The 23,556-nt window shown below is 48.1% G+C and overlaps 1 protein-coding gene across 12 annotated transcripts in view; it reads left to right on the forward strand.

The window, feature by feature from the left end:
* The window catches only part of LOC135377295 (complexin-like), a 495,185-nt gene that overhangs the window by 371,044 nt on the left and 100,585 nt on the right, over positions 1–23,556 (forward strand). For 11 of the 12 annotated variants that reach the window (XM_064609614.1, XM_064609616.1, XM_064609615.1 and 8 more), the window contains one exon: positions 1,778–1,944. In XM_064609614.1, the coding sequence (XP_064465684.1) occupies positions 1,890–1,944 (55 nt within the window). In that variant the 5' untranslated portion in view covers positions 1,778–1,889. Of the gene's footprint in view, positions 1–1,777; positions 1,945–23,556 lie in introns of those variants that run through there. The other variant, XM_064609625.1, reaches the window with a different exon arrangement.

Raw genomic sequence — 23,556 nt, forward strand, 5'->3', positions numbered from 1 at the left:
GTACCATGGTGCCAGACATTAACGAGGACTTATTCTATGCACATGTACTGGGATTGTAGCAGTGGCGACCGCAAAATTTGCAAAAAGCGGCAGCAGAGCCCTTTAACATTGGGGAACGCCATTGTATAGGCAGACGAACCCTGAGCCCTGCGACGACTTGAAAAAGTATGAGGGCGAAGGACCGTTAAGGGGCCTGCTACAAGTTGAAGTCATCTCATACATCTTCAACTCATAGCAGGCCTCACAACCCTTCAATGCCTCACGAGCCCTTCACCCTCATATGCCTTCAACTCATAGCAGGTCTCGCCGAGTGAAGGCCGGGGTTGTGAGGCCTCCTATGAGTTGAAGTCATATGAGGGTGAGGGGCCGTGAGGCCTTGACTGGTTTTAGGTCATGGGTTGAAGGCTTCTGAGGGCCACGGTTTAAAACAAGGTGTGAGGGTGAGGCTGAATGAAGGGCCGCGCATTTCAGGTTAGGTGAGGTGAGTGTGAGTAAAGTGGCAACGAAATGCCCACCGCTATCATTCGGCGGTATCATTCGGCCTTCGCCGACCTCGGAGTACCTTTGGGCCCCAAGAGCTGTAAAAAACATTTCATTAATAGTGCCGACGGCGGGAGTCGTATTTTCATATGCAGTTCATCAGCCACGTCAGAGGAGGCCCATTTTTCTTCCTCTTCGGAAGTGTTCTTCTCTGGGAAGCGATTTTCCTTATGGTATGTGCGTTCGCAGGGTCTTTGGCTTAGTAGTAGTACTCCGCTCATAACTGCTTTGTAGTAACTACTGGGTTTGCTACAAAGACTGCTAAGAGGGTCATTCAACCAAACACGCGCACGATATATCACTTTCTGAGTGTCCATTGAACTTCGAAAAATGTTTTTTTGAGATCATGGTGGTCGACAGCGAAGCATAGTAGCCCAGGTAATTACAAAACGCGCCGTGCACTTCGAGTCCCCACAGCAATAGCGTCGGCGTCACTTTGATGTTTCACGCGGCCACGACTCACATTGCTGTATTTTTTAAGAAGAGTTTTTGTAGAGCCCCTGGACGACATTCACGAGGAATGGTCCTTGCACAACGTGTTCTTTGTACGTCTCTTCCAGAAGCCTCCAGTAACAGAAATGAGATTCTTTTATAAGCAGTGCACTATTTCGTTGAAGTGAAACCGGCAGTAAACATGTTGCTCAGGTTTGTGGCAGTGACAGTACGCTCTCTATATACGCGACTGACCGTATGGGAGTCTGGGATTGGACGCAAAACGTCATTCAGCTCTGAGTAGAGAAATATAGGATTCTGACAGCCCATTTGACGTAGCTCAGTGACGTTTGCTCACCCAATTATAGAGGAAGGAGAGAAGTGTGCCGATTTCCTTTCTTGATCTGCTTTGTAAATAGTCAAAGCGCTCGGGACAAAGTGTTGCATATATTTAGATAGAGTGAAACCCCTGCTTTCACTCTGTGCGGTTTTTTAGACAAAGTAAGTTTGGTACCCATCTATACAAATCTGATATAAGTACTTGAATTACTTGTTCATTCGACATGTGGGTACTATCCACGAGCAGTGAATTAATTTCCCTCGCGAAGGACGTCACTGCGACGATAGTAGCCGGGGATAGCAGTGTGGTACTACCCCTAGGCTTGTTTCATCATCAGTAGCATTCGTGGCGATATGCTAGGCTGTATGGGAGCGCTCTGAGGATCCAACAGCATTGAGTGCGTTACGTAGTCCTGTTGTTCTTTATGCCACACTTGTTGAAAATGTCTCCTTTTCTACGTTCCAGTTGGCCCCCAGAAGAGGACCCAGTGGAGCCCCCGCTCTCTGTCCCCTGAATCCCCGAGTCCCAGCCCCCTTTGACCGCAGGTCCAACCTTACCTTCCTCCACCACCGCCATCATGGCTGCTTTTGTTGCCAAGCAGATGATGGGAAGCAAGCTAAACGCCGTCAAAGGTGAGATCTTCGTCTGGCGACCAGACGCTATTCTCAAACACGGGCGTCCTAAGCACGACCTACGAGATTATAACGACCATGTCACAATCAGGAACCCCTATGAGGAGCCCGTCGGCACGATCCACTAGGGGAGCTACTCATCGGCACGCCACGATTGGACGATGGAAATTTGAATTCTGAACGCGCAGAAGCGTATGTACGACTACCGTAGCAGACGACAGCAATACCTCCTATGAAAACGCGTAGAATGATGATGATAATCAACCTCAGAATGAAACATCTGTGGAACGTCCACCATTTGTACAGAAATACTAAGGTAAGCTGAAGTACAAAGTATTGTAGAAGTTGATGAAGCAATAACTGGGACGATGAGAAGCGCCACCGCTAGCTTCCAAAAATGCGGCGATGAGAAGGGGTACGCACGACATGGTCGTTATAATCTAGTAGGTCGTGGTCCTAAGGGTACTGCAGCGAAGAGAAAAGCCTGGGCCACGTGGACAATTTTAGCATCTTTGGAGTCGTGCATTCTGGAATTCCATAAGCTGTGCCATGAAGACAACAACTGTAAAATCGAAACTTGGCTAGCCCCCAATTTCTGCTCCGCTCCGCTCTGTTCCTTCCTCCGTACTTTCACCGTAAACTGAAACTGTGAAAAATGGCGTTTTGCTATTATAGCGATGTGGTGTAACCACGTAGATTGAGCCAATTTCCCACCCACAGGGCCTCTTCACTTATAAATTAACTACTGGGTCTCCTTACTACTTCTTGAGAAAAAGTAGAGCTTAAAAGGACGTAAAGCAAAGTGATGATTTGATCAGCTGACATACTGAAATGATTTTTTGTATTGCTGTTCGTGTACTTAAAGCGAAAGTACAAGAGAAATGCGCAAGGTAGGAAACAAAGGTATGTAAGGTGTCATTCTCATGAGGATGTTTCTGTTTCTGAAACAGTTTCTGCAGAAACTGTAGAAACACAACTCGACTATGCTCAGTAACAACTTCATTCAGAACATTCTCATTTGTTGAAAGTGAGAGTCCTTCTTGTGGCAGTTTGGCCACGAAAAGCTCATGGTGAAAGGTATAGGGTTATCGCTTCTCAACTGAGTTGCAGTTCATTTTAATTTCTAATTTTCCGCATTAGTAACGAACTAGAGTAACTTAGTTACTTTACAGCTATACTTTTTTAAGATCTGCGAGTAAATGCAATCTCAACTTTCATTTTAGCACTTAAGCAGTTGGACCTCAATTCCGTTACACGCTCGTTATACGTTCTCCGTACCGTTTCTCTGGCAAGAGTCCCGCATCCTGACACAAGATCCATCCACATCTTGACAGCGGACGCTCCTTGTCGTTGGAAAAAAAGCTTCTAAGCTTGGGTTTCTGCAGCCCCTTGGCGAACGAGTGGACCAGTTATCGGAGACCGTTTTTAGCGTAAACATTGCAGGCGCCTCGGAACTTGTTTTGTTTTGCTTGCGTGCTCGTGTTACTGAGTCGTTACGCGTGGTTCCCATTGATTTAGTGAGCAGCGATTCGGCAACTCGTGTTTCAGGTCTGGCGACGCTGACTGATGCAACGCATTTCATTACTGCTGCTGTTAGTGACGCCGTATGAACGCAGTCCCATTTCGTGCACTGTGCCGGGTTTTGTCCGAGTGCTTGTAGCAAAATTATATTCGATAAAGCATCGTAGTCCTGGATGAAGCATTCGTTCGTTGCCGTCTCGGGTTTTGCCTGGATATTCCAGCAGTATCCTCGGCCACATACCAATTCCATGTATCTATAAGCTGCGTATTCATGGACGGATATGTCGACTGAAGGCTCCAGTCGACTGATCTTTATAGAGTGAACCCTCGTTAATATGACCCCCGATAATCTGACATACGCGCTTTACGACCATACTCCCGGGGAACAATGCTGTGAAACCCCTGCAAATCCCCCCGTTAATATGACAATTCCGCGTTATGACCGAAATTTTCGGGAACGACCATTGTCATAATAACCAGGGTTCACTGTAGGTGGTGTCCGAACAAAAAACGCAGTTCAACTGAAGGTGCGATATGAATAGCGGATGCCCGAAATACTTGCAGCCGGAATATTTCGTGTTCAAACAGCCAGACACATTTGAAAATGAATTTGGTCGGCTGCCCTCCCGACTGAATTCAGGCAACAATGTGCGGACCGACGTCACCGGAGTCAGTTATGAAGGCAGGCTGTCCGTCACAAAATGCGGTCCTCCGACTCGCAATCTGCTGCCGAACAGTCCCTATAGATACATCTGCTTTCATGCTTTCGGTGGAATCGGATTGCAATCGGCCTGACGATGACGTCAGCTGAGCGATTGGGAATCTCACCGGCAATGCCAATTACGTCACCGGAAGAGGCGAAGCAGGCAAGGGCCGTTTCAACCGGAAGCTGGTAGTTGGTTTCGAATTCCATGTTTTTGTTTTATGAAAAAAAAAAAAAAAAAACACGAAGGAATTTTGCGAAACTTTTTTTTGTTTTCTTCTTGGAAGGCATCTCCAAGTGGATATCGCAGCACTTTAGGATTCCTCGCGGACGCCACCTTTAAGGTCGACTCGCGACGGTTTACATGACATATAGCTCTGCAGGATTCAGTCGACTGATCCTCGACTGAAGCGCCACCCTCATCTTTAAATTGTAACCTTGAAATTTAGATACTTTACACACAACTTCGCGTGAATACTTTTGCAACCTTTCGGCGGGCCATTCTTTTCATAATCAAGACAGCCATCACTTGTATTCTTTTGGGCGTATATACTGCGTGGAAATCTGCGCCCGCCAGCTATTCTTCTTCTTCTTCCGTCTCTGGCGGTCATCCACCTATTCTATTCCGAGGCAAGGGATGACGAGGCATCTGGCAGTGACGTAAGGGAAGCGGATTCGACTAACGCGGTTTACATGGTGGAGTTCAGTCGACATTTGTCGTCTGAACTACCTAACCGAGCGACTTATCTTTACTGTGTCTGGCTTCTCTTTTAAGACCATATAGACCGGTTTACATGCAGACGAGAGATCGAGTTATTCAGTTAAGTTGGCTCGTGTCGCCCTCATGTAAAGCAGGTTATGTATGTGAACCGTTCATAGCCGCAGTTGCTTCGCAGCAGACTTGTGCCCGTTACTCAAAAAAAGTAATTGATTACCGTTACCGTTACTTCTACGGAAAATGTAATTGATTACCGTTACCAATTACTCGACTCCAAATGTAATTGCGTAACGAGTAGAAAAGTAACGCGTTACTCCGGTCGTTACTCTGCATTCACGCAAAGTATACCCGTCTTTGTGTGCCTCAGGTGTAGCAGAACAAGTCGAGAGACAAGTCCAATTTCTCCTCTTTTTTCCCTTACAGACAAACAAACAAACAATTAAACAAACAAAAACAAAGGTCCAACAGCGGAACAGCTGAAATAACACGAAAAACGAAAGCGCTTAGGACAAGTAGATCTGTACATCTACTGTATTTATGACGTTGACCCGATTGTGGAAGAGCATTGCGTGGAACTTCCCCATGATTCACTAAACCTCCAAAGCATCAGGTACCACCACACTGGTGTAGGAAGAGATTAGGGACGGAGACCCTGAAATTACATAACGTTATTACAATGACCTACGCTTGCTGTAGTAGAATGACCCAACAAAGGTTGACGGCACAAGGGGCTTGACTTGGGGCAGAACACCTGAAAGATAAGTTAATCTCTGCCAGAAAAGTAATCAATTACTGAGTAATCGATTACTCAGAAAAGTAATTGATTACTCGAAAAATTACTAAAGAAAGTAATTGATTACAAGTAACGCGTTACGCACAAGTCTGCTTCGCAGTGCTAATTGTGCCCCATCGTGGTGCAAAAGAAGCGATTTTTAAAGGGACTATCGCATGCGTCGATTTCGAAACTAGAGTGCCGTTTTACTCCTCGTTCATCCGTGACGCCGAAAATCCGACGTGGAGTTGTTTCTGTCCAATTTGATGTGACGCATGACAACGGCAGATGACGGATGTTGAGAGCATTCTGGAATTCCCTCTCTGCAAACGTCACTTGGACAAGGCCAATCAGTGAGCGCCCCTTTGACGGGGACAAGGAAAATCAGAGGGATTGGCAGAGAGACTTAGGCATCCGAGCGCCGGGTGGGAGTGACAGGTGGCGTCTGCAAGTCGTGGATGCGGAGAGGTCTGAGATCGGCTCGAAGAATGCTGTTTCTGGTTAGCGTCGCACGCGCTTGTACAGCCAACACCGTGTTCCACGGAACTATGGTCATGTCAACACCCACACTGGTAAGCGAAAGTCGGCGTATTTACGGAGGTCTTTTTCACTTAGTATATCGCGGTGCGAACGCCAAGCAGGACGACCTGCGAGACAATCATATTCGTGTGCCCGGCCTACGTCATTCTGGCTTAGCTGCAGAGGGAGTGAAAATCTTTAGAAATCGTCGATTTAGTAAGTACGCTGTTTTCGGAAGGGAAACCTTGCCAAGTAGACTATGAAACCACGCCGAACATTACCGTATTGGTCTCATACACACCTGTCCGGATGCGATAGTTCCTTTAAGCCCTAATTTTGTTTCACATCTGGCTGTCATCTCATGTGGTTTTCATCACACAGACGTCTCCTCGATTTGGCTGCACTCGCGCACGCCTTGTGCTCTTTTCGTTTTGTGCCTATAGTTTCGAACGGCACTTGCTGAATACCCAAGCAGCACCCCGATGTCGGGCTGACATCGGCCCGATGTGCTCCTGCCGACATCCCCGATATCGGCCCAACATACACTTTGCAACACCGCCCAGAGTTGGGCCGATGTCGGGTCAGGATATTGGTCCGATATCGTTTGGACATGCTGCCGATGTCATTTCGACATGCTACCGATTTGTGACCGATGTTGTGCCAACATAATTTTGTATTTGTATTCGTGTGTTGGCGATCGTAACTAGACGTTAGACCGGTTATTTGCGACGAAACAACGTTTTATTTCTGCCATTGTTTCTTACTCGTTTCATTTTCTGATGGTTTCCTTTGTTCCTCGTATTTCCCGTGGCGGGCAATGAGCGCGGCGTTACAAAAAGCAAGACGAAAAAAAGTTTAAAAGCTCCTAGGACCACGAAGTCCAAGAAGCTTTCAAAACGAACCGGCATTCCTTTTCCAAGCGAAAACAGATAATAGGAGGGGCAGCAAGTGTGCAATAACATATAGCGCGGACAATAATGAGAGAGATCGAGAGATTATGGGTTTAATGGCACAAAGGCCAAAGAGCGCCAAAACTATGGTGAGTGTGTGGGAGATGAAGATGGGAGAGATGATGTGGGAGATATGTGGGACGGTAACAACAACAAGTGATAATAACAAGTGAGTGTGGCAGTTAAAAGCTATCTACAAGTATGAGCGATGAGAGATTTACATGATGATCGAGTAGGGTGACAAAGGCTAAAAGCGGAGCAATAATGTGTAGAAAAAGACATCGTACATTCGAAGCAAGGCAAGCACGTAAACCAAGAGCGCAAAGAGTAGAACGGTGGCGACTGACATTCGTTTTGGTTTAGAATGACCGCGAGAGCAAGTTTTCGAACTGTCAGAAGGGATCCCCAACTGATGCAGCGAGTGCGGTCAAATTGAGGGGACCTTACATTTAACCCACGATAATTCGGGTTAAATTCCACATTTTCTCGAAAGGAGCTCAGATAATATGTGCCACAACCGCTAATATAACCGAATTAAGTCCAAGCTGTACAGGGCAAGTTCTTACACTATAAAAAAAATAATATAATTATTAACTATACAACGCAAGTTTGAGACTCGCGATAACAAAGCGTTGCAAACGCGCCTTCCCTCGTATCGTGTTGCAGAGGACGCGACACAAACGCAGAGAAGCATGGACACTGCGATTGGCTAAATTTTTTACGTCATGGATAACGTCACGATCACAAGGACCCGAGTTCATCTTCATGCATCATTGCATGGCGGGAGTGTGACAGAAATGGACAATTGTTGCACTGCCTTCGTGTACATGCTGACCCATGAGATGTAAAAGGCAGATAGCTCAGTAGCCAGTAGACGGACCTACCCGAACACGCGAGAAAAATATTTTCATGGCGCACCTATAAAGAGAGCACTTACAGAAACCGCCTTGTGATGACATTTAGTGGGCTTTAACATTAACAGAGACACAACCTTTGTACACAGAAGAACAATCGTTTCCAAAAACAGTCTTTTGTTTCTTGGGTCCTGCGCCACTCCCTTATCACTCGAGTGTCTTTTCCTTTCCAAGGCAAATAACCCTTGGGCGATGCGACAGTCGACGTGAAAAAAAAAAAAAAAAAAAGACAAGAGGGAATGCAGTAAATGGATGCCAGTGAGTGCACAAACTTCAAGGTGCGTTTTTTTAAGGTAGATTCTTCTTTTCTTTCCTTTTTTTTCTTTTCTTTTTGCGCAGGACGAGAAGAATACCCTTTAGAAAGATTGAATAAGGTTTTGCATCTTCCGTTCTACGGCTCATTTTGTTGGAGACGCTGAATGCTATATACATGGCCAACGTTTTCAGTGTAACTTAGCGCGGAGTTCTGTACCCCTGTCACACGGGTTAATTTACCGTGTATTCACACGCGCGACATTCCCCGCAGAAGCGGAAGACACGGAAAACGTCGTAGCTTTCTGAGTGCGAGCGCTGGACGTCCAGCAACACAGTCCCAAGATATTCCGTAGCAGACGACAGGAAAGACGCTGACGGTATCAAAGCCTGCCGTCGAGGCTACACACTCGGTCAGGCCAAGAGAAGTGAAGTGAGTTTGGGGAACTCACTAAATCGTTAGTGCACTTTCTCCCGAGTGTCACTAAAAGATGTCGTGTCGTATGACACTAAGCGCAAGTGTCAGTCGTTGAAAGTGACACTAAATTAGCCCGTCTGACAGGGGGTTAATGCGTACATGTAATGCTACATACAGTACTTGAAAGCCGATTAGACGAGGAGCTTACCACTCGAATCGATTTTCACCTGAGCTGGATGAACGCCATCTGCCGCTAACCGCTCCGGCCGTGGCCATGGAAATCATCCTCCATGGAATCTCCATCCATGTAGACGGTCGTAGCCACGTTGTCATATATGTCGCCATGGAGTCATTTTGTCGTCCACTTCAGCCAATCGTTGCAGACGATGTCCTCAGGAGTCGCTCCAATTTCAGCTGCCGTAGTCATGGAAACGAGCCGTCCTGCACAGGGAGCCACTAGTAGCCACAGACTTTCTTTGTATAGATATATGGTGTCACTGTGTCGTCCACTTCGGCCAATCGTTGCAGACGATGTCCTCAGGAGTCGCTCCAATTTCAGCTTGCGTAGCCATGGACACGAGCCGCCCTGCTCAAGGAGCCAATGGTAGCCACCGGCTCTCTTTGTAGACATATGGAGTCATTGTGTGGTCCACTTCAGCCAATCGTTGCAGACGATGTCCTCAGGAGTCGCTCCAATTTCAGCTTGCGTAGCCATGGACACGAGCCGCCCTGCTCAAGGAGCCAATGGTAGCCACCGGCTCTCTTTGTAGACATATGGAGTCATTGTGTGGTCCACTTCAGCCAATCGTTGCAGACGATGTCCTCAGGAGTCGCTCCAATTTCAGCTTGCGTAGCCATGGACACGAGCCGCCCTGCTCAAGGAGCCAATGGTAGCCACCGGCTCTCTTTGTAGACATATGGAGTCATTGTGTGGTCCACTTCAGCCAATCGTTGCAGACGATGTCCTCAGGAGTCGCTCCAATTTCAGCTTGCGTAGCCATGGACACGAGCCGCCCTGCTCAAGGAGCCAATGGTAGCCACCGGCTCTCTTTGTAGACATATGGAGTCATTGTGTGGTCCACTTCAGCCAATCGTTGCAGACGATGTCCTCAGGAGTCGCTCCAATTTCAGCTTGCGTAGCCATGGACACGAGCAGCCCTGCTCAATGAGCCAATGGTAGCCACCGGCTCTCTTTGTAGACATATGGAGTCATTGTGTGGTCCACTTCAGCCAATCGTTGCAGACGATGTCCTCAGGAGTCGCTCCAATTTCAGCTGCCGTAGTCATGGAAACGAGCCGTCCTGCACAGGGAGCCACTAGTAGCCACAGACTTTCTTTGTATAGATATATGGTGTCACTGTGTCGTCCACTTCGGCCAATCGTTGCAGACGATGTCCTCAGGAGTCGCTCCAATTTCAGCTTGCGTAGCCATGGACACGAGCAGCCCTGCTCAATGAGCCAATGGTAGCCACCGGCTCTCTTTGTAGACATATGGAGTCATTGTGTGGTCCACTTCAGCCAATCGTTGCAGACGATGTCCTCAGGAGTCGCTCCAATTTCAGCTGCCGTAGTCATGGAAACGAGCCGTCCTGCACAGGGAGCCACTAGTAGCCACAGACTTTCTTTGTATAGATATATGGTGTCACTGTGTCGTCCACTTCGGCCAATCGTTGCATACTATGTCCTCAGGAGTCGCTCCAATTTCAGCTTGCGTAGCCATGGACACGAGCCGCCCTGCTCAAGGAGCCAATGGTAGCCACCGGCTCTCTTTGTAGACATATGGTGTCATTGTGTGGTCCACTTCAGCCAATCGTTGGAGACGATGTCCTCAGGAGTCGCTCCAATTTCAGCTTCCGTAGCCATGGACACGAGCCGCCCTGCTCAAGGAGCCAATGGTAGCCACCGGCTCTCTTTGTAGACATATGGAGTTAATACTGTGGTCCACTTCAGCCAATCGTTGCAGACGATGTCCTCAGGAGTCGCTCCAATTTCAGCTTGCGTAGCCATGGACACGAGCCGCCCTGCTCAAGGAGCCAATGGTAGCCACCGGCTCTCTTTGTAGACATATGGAGTCATTGTGTGGTCCACTTCAGCCAATCGTTGCAGACGATGTCCTCAGGAGTCGCTCCAATTTCCACTTGCGTACCCATGGAAACGAGCTGCCTCCAGCTGCACAGGGAGCCACTGGAAGCCACAGGCTTTCTTTGTAGGCATATGGTGTCAATGTGTCATTCACTTCAGCCAATCGTTGCATACGATGTCCTCAGGAGTCGCTCCAATTTCAGCTTGCGTAGCCATGGACACGAGCCGCCCTGCTCAAGGAGCCAATGGTAGCCACCGGCTCTCTTTGTAGACATATGGAGTCATTGTGCGGTCCACTTCAGCCAATCGTTGCAGACGATGTCCTCAGGAGTCGCTCCAATTTCAGCTTGCGTAGCCATGGACACGAGCCGCCCTGCTCAAGGAGCCAATGGTAGCCACCGGCTCTCTTTGTAGACATATGGAGTCATTGTGTGGTCCACTTCAGCCAATCGTTGCAGACGATGTCCTCAGGAGTCGCTCCAATTTCAGCTTGCGTAGCCATGGACACGAGCCGCCTTGCTCAAGGAGCCAATGGTAGTCACCGGCTCTCTTTGTAGACATATGGAGTCATTGTGTGGTCCACTTCAGCCAATCGTTGCAGACGATGTCCTCAGGAGTCGCTCCAATTTCAGCTTGCGTAGCCATGGACACGAGCCGCCCTGCTCAAGGAGCCAATGGTAGCCACCGGCTCTCTTTGTAGACATATGGAGTCATTGTGTGGTCCACTTCAGCCAATCGTTGCAGACGATGTCCTCAGGAGTCGCTCCAATTTCAGCTTGCGTAGCCATGGACACGAGCCGCCCTGCTCAAGGAGCCAATGGTAGCCACCGGCTCTCTTTGTAGACATATGGAGTCATTGTGTGGTCCACTTCAGCCAATCGTTGCAGACGATGTCCTCAGGAGTCGCTCCAATTTCAGCTTGCGTAGCCATGGACACGAGCAGCCCTGCTCAATGAGCCAATGGTAGCCACCGGCTCTCTTTGTAGACATATGGAGTCATTGTGTGGTCCACTTCAGCCAATCGTTGCAGACGATGTCCTCAGGAGTCGCTCCAATTTCAGCTGCCGTAGTCATGGAAACGAGCCGTCCTGCACAGGGAGCCACTAGTAGCCACAGACTTTCTTTGTATAGATATATGGTGTCACTGTGTCGTCCACTTCGGCCAATCGTTGCATACTATGTCCTCAGGAGTCGCTCCAATTTCAGCTTGCGTAGCCATGGACACGAGCCGCCCTGCTCAAGGAGCCAATGGTAGCCACCGGCTCTCTTTGTAGACATATGGAGTCATTGTGTGGTCCACTTCAGCCAATCGTTGGAGACGATGTCCTCAGGAGTCGCTCCAATTTCAGCTTCCGTAGCCATGGACACGAGCCGCCCTGCTCAAGGAGCCAATGGTAGCCACCGGCTCTCTTTGTAGACATATGGAGTTAATACTGTGGTCCACTTCAGCCAATCGTTGCGGACGATGTCCTCAGGAGTCGCTCCAATTTCAGCTTGCGTAGCCATGGACACGAGCCGCCCTGCTCAAGGAGCCAATGGTAGCCACCGGCTCTCTTTGTAGACATATGGAGTCATTGTGCGGTCCACTTCAGCCAATCGTTGCAGACGATGTCCTCAGGAGTCGCTCCAATTTCAGCTTGCGTAGCCATGGACACGAGCCTCCCTGCTCAAGGAGCCAATCGTAGCCACCGGCTCTCTTTGTAGACATATGGAGTCATTGTGTGGTCCACTTCAGCCAATCGTTGCAGACGATGTCCTCAGGAGTCGCTCCAATTTCAGCTTGCGTAGCCATGGACACGAGCCGCCTTGCTCAAGGAGCCAATGGTAGTCACCGGCTCTCTTTGTAGACATATGGAGTCATTGTGTGGTCCACTTCAGCCAATCGTTGCAGACGATGTCCTCAGGAGTCGCTCCAATTTCAGCTTGCGTAGCCATGGACACGAGCCGCCCTGCTCAAGGAGCCAATGGTAGCCACCGGCTCTCTTTGTAGACATGTGGAGTCATTGTGTGGTCCACTTCAGCCAATCGTTGCAGACGATGTCCTCAGGAGTCGCTCCAATTTCCACTTGCGTACCCATGGAAACGAGCTGCCTCCAGCTGCACAGGGAGCCACTGGAAGCCACAGGCTTTCTTTGTAGGCATATGGTGTCAATGTGTCATTCACTTCAGCCAATCGTTGCATACGATGTCCTCAGGAGTCGCTCCAATTTCAGCTTGCGTAGCCATGGACACGAGCCGCCCTGCTCAAGGAGCCAATGGTAGCCACCGGCTCTCTTTGTAGACATATGGAGTCATTGTGCGGTCCACTTCAGCCAATCGTTGCAGACGATGTCCTCAGGAGTCGCTCCAATTTCAGCTTGCGTAGCCATGGACACGAGCCGCCCTGCTCAAGGAGCCAATGGTAGCCACCGGCTCTCTTTGTAGACATATGGAGTCATTGTGTGGTCCACTTCAGCCAATCGTTGCAGACGATGTCCTCAGGAGTCGCTCCAATTTCAGCTTGCGTAGCCATGGACACGAGCCGCCTTGCTCAAGGAGCCAATGGTAGTCACCGGCTCTCTTTGTAGACATATGGAGTCATTGTGTGGTCCACTTCAGCCAATCGTTGCAGACGATGTCCTCAGGAGTCGCTCCAATTTCAGCTTGCGTAGCCATGGACACGAGCCGCCCTGCTCAAGGAGCCAATGGTAGCCACCGGCTCTCTTTGTAGACATATGGAGTCATTGTGTGGTCCACTTCAGCCAATCGTTGCAGACGATGTCCTCAGGAGTCGCTCCAATTTCAGCTTGCGTAGCCATGGACACGAGCCGCCCTGCTCAAGGAGCCAATGGTAGCCACCGGCTCTCTTTGTAGACATATGGAGTCATTGTGTGGTCCACTTCAGCCAATCGTTGCAGACGATGTCCTCAGGAGTCGCTCCAATTTCAGCTTGCGTAGCCATGGACACGAGCCGCCCTGCTCAAGGAGCCAATGGTAGCCATGGACACGAGCCGCCCTGCTCAAGGAGCCAATGGTAGCCACCGGCTCTCTTTGTAGACATATGGAGTCACTGTGTGGTCCACTTCAGCCAATCGTTGCAGACGATGTCCTCAGGAGTCGCTCCAATTTCAGCTTGCGTACCCATGGAAACGAGCTGCCTCAAGCTGCACAGGGAGCCACTGGAAGCCACAGGCTTTCTTTGTAGGCATATGGTGTCAATGTGTCATTCACTTCAGCCAATCGTTGCAGACGATGTCCTCAGGAGTCGCTCCAATTTCAGCTTGCGTAGCCATGGACACGAGCCGCCCTGCTCAAGGAGCCAATGGTAGCCACCGGCTCTCTTTGTAGACATATGGAGTCATTGTGTGGTCCACTTCAGCCAATCGTTGCAGACGATGTCCTCAGGAGTCGCTCCAATTTCAGCTTGCGTAGCCATGGACACGAGCCGCCCTGCTCAAGGAGCCAATGGTAGCCACCGGCTCTCTTTGTAGACATATGGAGTCATTGTGTGGTCCACTTCAGCCAATCGTTGCAGACGATGTCCTCAGGAGTCGCTCCAATTTCAGCTTGCGTAGCCATGGACACGAGCCGCCCTGCTCAAGGAGCCAATGGTAGCCATGGACACGAGCCGCCCTGCTCAAGGAGCCAATGGTAGCCACCGGCTCTCTTTGTAGACATATGGAGTCACTGTGTGGTCCACTTCAGCCAATCGTTGCAGACGATGTCCTCAGGAGTCGCTCCAATTTCAGCTTGCGTACCCATGGAAACGAGCTGCCTCAAGCTGCACAGGGAGCCACTGGAAGCCACAGGCTTTCTTTGTAGGCATATGGTGTCAATGTGTCATTCACTTCAGCCAATCGTTGCATACGATGTCCTCAGGAGTCGCTCCAGTTTCAGCGGTCGTAGTCATGGAAACGAGCCGTCCTGCACAGGGAGCCAGTTCAGCCACATACTTTCTGTGTCATCGTCGGAATTTATATATCTACGTGGCGAGGGAGATGAAGAAGGAGTCTTGGGCACATTTGATCATGAAACCAAATCTTTCTCCTGTTTATCTTTCGACTTTGCAACTCTATCGCACGGAAAAGCCCAGAACAACGGTCTCTCCGCAGCCTCCAATAGGCCAAATCGTTTGGAGATATCCATGTTGTAGGTGCTGTGTTTCGGGATGTCTACCGAAAACTACTTTTTTGTCGGATAACACCCAAATATACAGGGTGTCTCAGTTAAATCCCCGGGAAAAATAATTCGCGAACGGGTGCACCAATCGAATAACTTTCTTTTTTACAGGTAGCTGTCCCATACCACCTACAAGCCGCGCACCGTGTGAATGAGTGCGAGGAGCTCATTATTTAAATTAAAATTCAAATGAGCTTCGTGAAAAACATGACTTCTAAAGCAGGGCGCCGTCGGCATTAAATTGAGTACTACCCCTTTTGGGACACCTTTTAAAGAAAAATCTGCCACCGAGGCGGGTCATTTGTTGCAGTAATTAATTGATTTCGGTTTACATATTTTTGTAGCGGCTGGTCGCGGTGAAGCGCAAAAGGACGCTCTTCCACTCCCTTATCCACCAATGAATTACGTGTTCTTGAGCTTACTTCGCTTACCAGCAGCTATTACGGAGCAGACCAGTTGAACATAAAGGAAAGCTGGTTGCCTCGGGAAGTTAATCCGGCGCGCAACTCTAATCTGGCGCCAACAAGTCGTGGCAGAGTCGCGCCACAGACGCGGTAGAAACGAGTATGAGCCCTTTTCAGGTCATATCGACACTGAGACATCCCACAGGTAATCTTGGTCTAATTCGCTGAGCAGCGTTTTGTGACATTTTGCATGTAGTATGTAAACTGCCCAGGAAAAACGCTGTGTGAGACAACGACGAAATATGGCGTTCTATACGTCTTGGTTAACCATCAGGGTACAAGTTCGCGATTCTTTTCGCAAATGTAGGCGACCCTGCATGTTCTCTTTAGTGACTTTATGTTGATGAGGACCCCTTTGGTTCGTGGTCATTTGGCCTCACACTGAGAGCTCTACAGTGTCCGAACTTGATTGCATAAGACTCGACTAGCCAACGTTTTCTCCCCTGACTTGTCGGAGACGGAAGGCCTTTCTGTGACCAACAAATTAGGCGTGCTACGCGGTATCTTATACTCTTACTCTGTTATATATCTTATTCTGCCTTCAGCGTGTTATGTGGTCAAGTTTTCTTTTAAGGTCGCGTTGGTGAGCTCGATTTCACCACGAATATTTCGACAGTCTTGTACACCATGAGCTCGAACAACGTTCTTAGAAAGCCACGACTTGGCATCAAGAATGACACCGTGCTTGCGCACAGAGAGCAATATTTAACGCGGAGGAATCAAAGCCAGCCAAGTGTTCCCGATTTCACTCTCTTGCTGGAAATCTTGTTTTCGTTTATTGCCTCCACACACGTGCACCCCACAGTACACGTGCGCAAAAAGTAGAAACATGAATTTTTCATCACGTTCTTTTCTCTTCCTTTCGCAACGGCTGTTTCCTGGAATCATCGGCGCAAAACAATCTCGCTTTTATTTCGCTGGCGCCGGCCAGAGAACAGAAATATTGGGTTCTTGTCACTTGTAAGGGATCATATAACGTCTCTCGAAACTCGGAATTCCGCACTTCAAGAGTATAGTGGGTGAGCGCAGTACTTGAAACATCCGTGATCATTGTGTTCGCGGGGAAAAATCTACACCGTGAAAATGCTTTTTACTTCTGAACAGAGGTCGGCACTTGTGACAGGAGGCGATCGTGATTAATCCTCGCGGCGCCCGAGACTTGATTCCACTGGCTGTGTTCGATTATCCAACTCGCTCGACGCGCGAGTCGGAGTCGTGCCGTATGAGAGTCATCGTTCGTCATCGACTCTCGCGACCCGCATCGAGAGGACAGTCGCTGGGAGTCGATTCTCGAGCACCTCGTGTTGAATTCTCGAATTTTTTAATCATGTCCAGAATATATGGCGTTCCTCCGTGTGCAGACGCTTTGGCCATGAGATTGCCCTCCAACCATGGTCTTGTGCTACCATTGTAACTGTTCAGGATATCGAGAAGGACTTAGTGGGCTGTTACGATGGTTAGGACGATATGGGAGAGAGCCTCCACTTAGTGGTTCTCATTCCGGCTGATCTACATATAGCGTCCGCCGGAGACTTTCGTTGCCGCTCACTACAGCTCTCAGTTTGCTCACTCGTGCTCAACTCATTTGCCACATTGAGCATGAGTGAGTTTTGCCGAGGTATGCTTCCGAACTGTTTCGGAATATCCACATTTGTCCATGAATGTACAGCAACGCGCGCAACACTACTAATCAACGGAACCCCCGCAGAGAGTCTGCACGTCAGGATGTGGCACACGTAGCTCTATCCATGAGACCCGGGAAGCGCAAAACATGTGACACGACCACTCTTGGTTTGGCATGCTTACACGTAATGTATTGTTCGCAAATCGAATGTTGAGTCGCTATGTACAAACAGGAGGTTGTTGCAAACAACCTCGTGCTCGCTTATTTTAACGTTGCTCGAGTACACGAGCTAGTCACTGGTGGACATCTCGGAGCAGCCTGGAATGGACCAATGTGTGTAAGCAGGGTAGTTGCTACGTCTCAACCCGGGTTCCAATCCGAGCGCCGGATGTGCTGTCTGGGTGTTTTCCCTGGGTTTTCCACAGACGCTTTCAGGCAGTGAAGCTGGCCCAGGACGCTCTGCGATAGCTCTGACGTTGCCAGCCTGAGCGTGGCCGACAACGGCAAGCACTTCCATCACCATCACTGCTACGTCTTGAATGAGAGCTGACATCAAATGGTTCTTATCTGACGGCTGTGACCTCCTCATGAAATTTTCTCAGATGATCAAATGGATGCAATGCTGGAAATAGACAGACCAAGAGGAGCCCTTTATTAAGCGTCGCGTGGAAATTCTGCTCGTAACCGTGATTGACTGGCCGGTATAATGGTAGAAGGGAGTCCACTAATTGCTAGCGCTAATCGAACGCCGTCGTTGATGGACACCCATCAGCTGAACCGCACTTGCTCGATAAGGATGTCGCCACCTCCGTTGGACCCGGTGAAAATAAAATGGCTCCGGTGTGGTATTGTGAAGCGGATTCAGAACGGGTGGTTCGGCTGCCAAGTGAAATTCTTAAGAGAGGTCTCTGGAAGTTTTGCTGCAGAGTCCAACTGGGGATATAATCACTATAGGTTGGTCGTAGCTTACTTGTTCATCTGCAGTCTCCGTAATTTACGCTAGGAGGTGTTGTTTTCCAGACCCCTCCAGAGCCGTATATTAAAAGGGAGTCTGGCCATTAATGGGTCATGCCTATACCTGAAGCTCCACCCACTTTTTCAGCTTTGCGACCAATAGAGTTCTGAAATATGGGGCGCTATCAATCAACCTATCCTCACTATTTGTCCCCGTATCCAACATGGGCAGCGCCATTTTGGGTGGCAAGTGGATTGGATGGGATTGAAATGGATACCTCACGCAATCTGCAAAACTAGTGGATTTTTTGTGCAAATTTGACGTGCGCCACCTAGGGAGCGTAAGGCACGTCGGGAACTGTCGTCTGCTTCCGTCGTTGTATCACTGCCGGCAGAACCACCTGCTGGGACAGATTCTGTCGTCGGTATGTTTTTTAAACAAATCTACATGAATAGTTTGAATATAAAAGGCAAGAGTGTTTATATCCATGAAATCCAGCAATTAGATATAAGATTGTACAGCACAGCGCCGTTTTTCTTATGGTTTCGTTGTGATCGCCGTCTTCACTAGGCCTAACACGTCGACAAAACGTATTATTTTCAGTTAGATATCGATGGATGAGCATAAGATGAAACTGATTCCCGAGAAACTTATATTAGGATGTACATTTGCAGCGTAAAATCAGGTTAATCTGTGAAAAATTTTTGTCACGAAATCCCCGCTTCACTGTGTTTGTTTTGGTCGCCATTTTGGGTGGCAGTATGGTGTCATGGCGACCCCCTTGGTAAAAAGCAATCCAATCAGAGGAGCGAAACTGTGATTGACAGGTCGAGCCTCTTTTTGTGGCTCCTCCCAATGGCCAGACTCCCTTTTAATATACGGCTCTGGACCCCTCGTGTCCGCGGGAAAAGCCAGTGAAAAGCCAGTGAAATGGGAATCCCACCAGCGTCTTCTCCAATGAGCCTCTTACGATATTATTTATTCCAAATCGGTTTCTTTAAACTCTTCTCAATCCTAGGAACTGTCAGACGAGAAGTATTTGCCTGCCAATTCAAACACAACACAATTCAAAAGCGACATCGAGAGGATAGAGAGGTAGCAAGCGAGCTGGTGGTATAGATCCATAACTTAAAAACCCGAGACTAGGGGACAAAAAACGATTGAGATTGAGACCTTGTCTGTGTTTGTCGTTTTTTTTTTGTCCCCTAGTCTCGGGTTTTTAAGTTATAGATCAAAAGCGACGTTCAGCCCAACTTGTAGGGCCATATTGTTCGATGCACAACGAACAGAACCCACATTCCGCGCCAACCGTTGCGTCGAACGGTATCGTTAGCAAATTGCCGTTTTCGACAAAGCGGGAAAGAAATCATTCTGAATGATCCCAACGTCCTTCTTGAGAAGGCGAGCAAGCGCTGCTGTTGGAACGCCATTTTGGTGTGGGAGAGGGGTACTCACTTTCAAAGTTACTTTCAAGATACTTTTCCTGTGTGTGACACGGAAGTATAGAGTAAAAACTACTCCGAGGAGGAGATTATGTTACTGTCTTTCACTGACGTCACTTCGTTATTGCTTTTTGTTTATTGATCGAGAGTGTCCCTTTAACGCTGAGCCCCTGCCCAGACTTGTGCCCGTTACTCGAAAAAAGTAATTGATTACCGTTACTTGTACGGAAAAAAGTAATTGATTACCGTTACCAATTACAGGACTTCAAATGTAATTGAGTAACGAGTAGAAAAGTAACGCGTTACTCCGGTCGTTACTCTGCATTGACGCAAATTATACCCGTCTTTGTGTGCCTCAGCAAAAGGAAAAAAAGAAGAAAAAAGAAAAGTTCAACAGTGGAACAGCTGAAATAACCCAAAAATATGTACGTCTACTGTAGTTATCGCCCGGGAAGACGTTGACCCGATTGTGGAAGATCATGCGTGGAACTTCCCCATGACTCACTAAACCTCCAAAGCTACCACAAAGGTACAACCACACTGGTGTAGGAACAGATTAGGGGGAGAGATCCTGAAATTCCAGAACAAAGGCTGACGGCACGAAGATCTTGACTTGGGGCAGAACATCTAAAAGATGAGTTAGTCTCTGCCGGGAAAGTAATCAATTACTGAGTAATCGATTACTTATAAAAGTAATTGATTACTCTAAAAATTACTTTGACTTTAAAGTAACTGATTACTCGAAAAATTACTCAGAAAAGTAATTGATTACAAGTAACGCAATTACTAGTAACGCGTTACGCACAAGTCTGCCCCTGCCTGACGTCGTCCTGACGCTGAGACTTGGACTGACAGACAAAGAGGATGGCTCAGTAGCAACTAGGCGCAACTAGCAAATAGGCGTGCTTTGGCGGCCACTCACAAGATGCTATTTCGGAGGAGTGCAGGTAGTCAACGAACGACAACTTGAGTATTCAGGCTGGTATGGCAACGTCGCAATACCACCGCAGCCAGCGCATCATGGCTACGGCAACCGCCGCCATATCAGAGTAGTGTCACTAATGTGCATTGCCACTTGGAGGATGGGACTAGATATGCAAAATTTCTGGAAATTTTGGATCGCCCGAAGAAAACCGTTTTTTTTTTTTTTCGGGGGGTTTTCCGAAAATTTGGAAAAAAATGGAAACAAACGCGGTTACTGCTGAGACGAAGCATTGCCGGCCAAGCCACAGCATACAATGAGCTAGAAACTTTAGAAGTGTTCACCATAGAAGTGTTCAGGCATAAATGCGGAGCAGAGCATCCCGTCTACTCAGCGATAGGTAATTAGAACAACCCGTCCATTCCGACCATGGAGGAAGGAAACACAAGGAGCGGCCCCTCCGACGGTTTTCTATCGGGACGAGCGTAGCCGGTCTCGCATTGCATTCTGGGATGCTCCTGTCTACCACGTGACCGCTCACGTGACCCTCCAGACAGCATGGCTCCAGCAAAGCAGACGACGCGAGCTGTAGTTGTGTTGCAGTTCAGATGGCAGTATTACGTTGAACGCGTGCTTGCACTTTATTTCTGTGTGTTGCGAATGTTTACTGTTCTATTAGAAGACCAGTCACAGTGTGCAGAACGCAAAAGGAGTACGCGGGACCGAAAACATCACGTGTGGCAACGGTTACTTCCAACGTATGTACTTTTCTTGACTAAGTGGTTAAGAATGCCGTTCCATTAATCAGATTTGTACAACAACACAAGATATGAAATGAATCTGCGGCAGAGTTTGAGGTCCCAAATGAACAATTCAAGATGACTCGAAGATATACGGGCGTCTAAAGCAAGTTACCGTGTACTTACGAACAAAACGCGTTCCCGCGGAGCTGCTTTCAGTTCAACGAGAGCCGCAGCCGGGACAGGAACACACTACCATACGTCGTTTCTACGACGGTGCTCACATTTTCACAATAAATTACTTCCAAGAAGCAAAATCATACGGAGAGCAGCGCGAGAAACAAAGTCTTGCAAAACCGAAACTTTAGAGGGGATCACGTGGTGGACAGGAAGCAATGGCGATTTTGACTCGAGCGACCGCTAGAGGGTGGCTACGCTAGTCTGGAGGGAAGAGCCGCTCCTTGTGTTTCCTTCCTCCATGATTCCGACCAGAACTCCGACATTGTGTGAACGCGATGGCGATCGCTTGGAGCAGCCAGACGGAGCTCTAAGTTGGTGGTTGTTGGCGGATTAGAGGCACCTAAGGCACTGTTGGCGGGTTGGAACGCATCGAAGGCACGAAAATTGACATTTTTGAATTTTGTCGCCTGGAAATTTTGGGCAATTTTTCCGGAGACGAGGAAAAAAAAACGAAAAACTTTCTTTTCTCAATTTTTTTTCTCAAAGGTTTTTTTTTTTCGATGCTTCGCATCTCTAGATGGGACAGGTCGCAATGCTTGACCACATCGCGTTACAAAATATTACGGCGCTCGCCCTAAAAAACGAAGAGCGCGTGCTCATTGTGTGATAATCCCCCTCACCAGCGAACGATTAGGACACGGATATGAAGGGATACCTACTCTGGGTATCTTGTGCTACAAGAGTCGGCACACCGACCCCTGTTGCGGCTCCAGGAACGTAGAACACGAGCTACAGTAGATGCCTGAAGTAAAATCTTATGTGTCTCTTGCATAGTTGTAATGCCAACAGTACAGCACCACTAACTTTATTTATTTATTTATTTATTAATAATACCTCAAGGGTCCTTGCGGGCATTACATGAGGGTACATAGTTGGCATATGGAAAAAATGAAATGATGCACAGCAAACATCAGGAGAACATAAATGTACGTAGATGATTTCGAAATGTGTCTGTATTATCGATGATGGCCAAGGCTTTGGGAAGGTCATTCCAATCTTTGCTGCTGCGGGGGAAGAAAGATTCCAGGAAGTATGCCGTGTGGGCAACATGCAGCTGTACTTTCATAGGGTGATCTCGACGCCGAGAGATGTGTGAAGCAGGTGAGATGTATGTGCCGCTCAATGGTGGAGAATGTATGAACTTATGAAAAAGACAAAGACGGGAGAATTTACGACGCGAAGCAAGTGGTGCCAGGTCGCTGCCAACTTCGCTGAATTTGAAAAACACACAGTCTGTCGCACAGAAAAATTAACTTTGCAAGGAACGTTCTGGTTTCTAACTGCGTTTTGTACTGCGGCAAGCACGTTTGCAGCTATTTAACGGAAGAATCTATCTTGCAATTCCTAAACAAATGTTCAAAGTTACAGACTGGGAAAGGGAACCTCAAAATAATAGTAAGTCAGGCCATGATTCATTTACTCTCTTTCACGTGTAACGGGAACCTTGGCAGGATAAATTGAGTCCCGGAAGCGGGGTGATCAGACTAAAGACGTACTGGAAAGAGCAGAACAAGAGCAATATTCATTTATTCTTTTCTTTTTTTAGAGTGCATTGCTTGAGCGTCTGAGATATTCGGGATATGCACTTCCCCTCGTAGGGAAAGGGTAGCGTGCTTGGGAGCACGAATGAGGCGATGTGTGTCGTCCTGAAGGGTACGCAGGTACACTCTTAAAAATGAACTTCACCGCATAGCACGCTCCTAGCCAACCATTATCCCGAATGATATCGTTATCTGTCCTGATTTGTTGAAAACGGGAGGCGTACGCCTTTTCTGTGTCACTTATGCTGTTCATAATTGTCACAGAAAAGGCGTACGCCTCCAGTTTTCAACAAATCAGGGCAGATAACGATATCATTCGAGATAATGGTTGGCTAGGAGCGTGCTATGCGGTGAAGTTCATTTTTAAGACTGTAGACCACTGCGACCCCAATCAGGCAGGACAGAAGAGCCGTGCTGAAAAGCAGTAGCGAGAAAGGCCAATGACAAGGAGATAAACGCATTCATTCGCATCTGTGGAGCCTCCGCGTTTAATATTGGGGATACTGTGTTTATTTATAAAAAACGGGGCTGTCGGATAGTGATTTTGAAAAAAAAAAAGTTGTTCCTGCAAGCTAATAGAGCTTTTTCGGTAGTGCCATTTTGAACTTGACGCTCTTCGTATTTCTTTGATAGTGAATTCCAACTGTGACGTCAAAGTATCTTGAAAGTAACGAGTT

This window comes from Ornithodoros turicata, chromosome 1, assembly GCF_037126465.1.
Source record: "Ornithodoros turicata isolate Travis chromosome 1, ASM3712646v1, whole genome shotgun sequence".
Lineage (NCBI taxonomy): Eukaryota > Metazoa > Arthropoda > Arachnida > Ixodida > Argasidae > Ornithodoros > Ornithodoros turicata.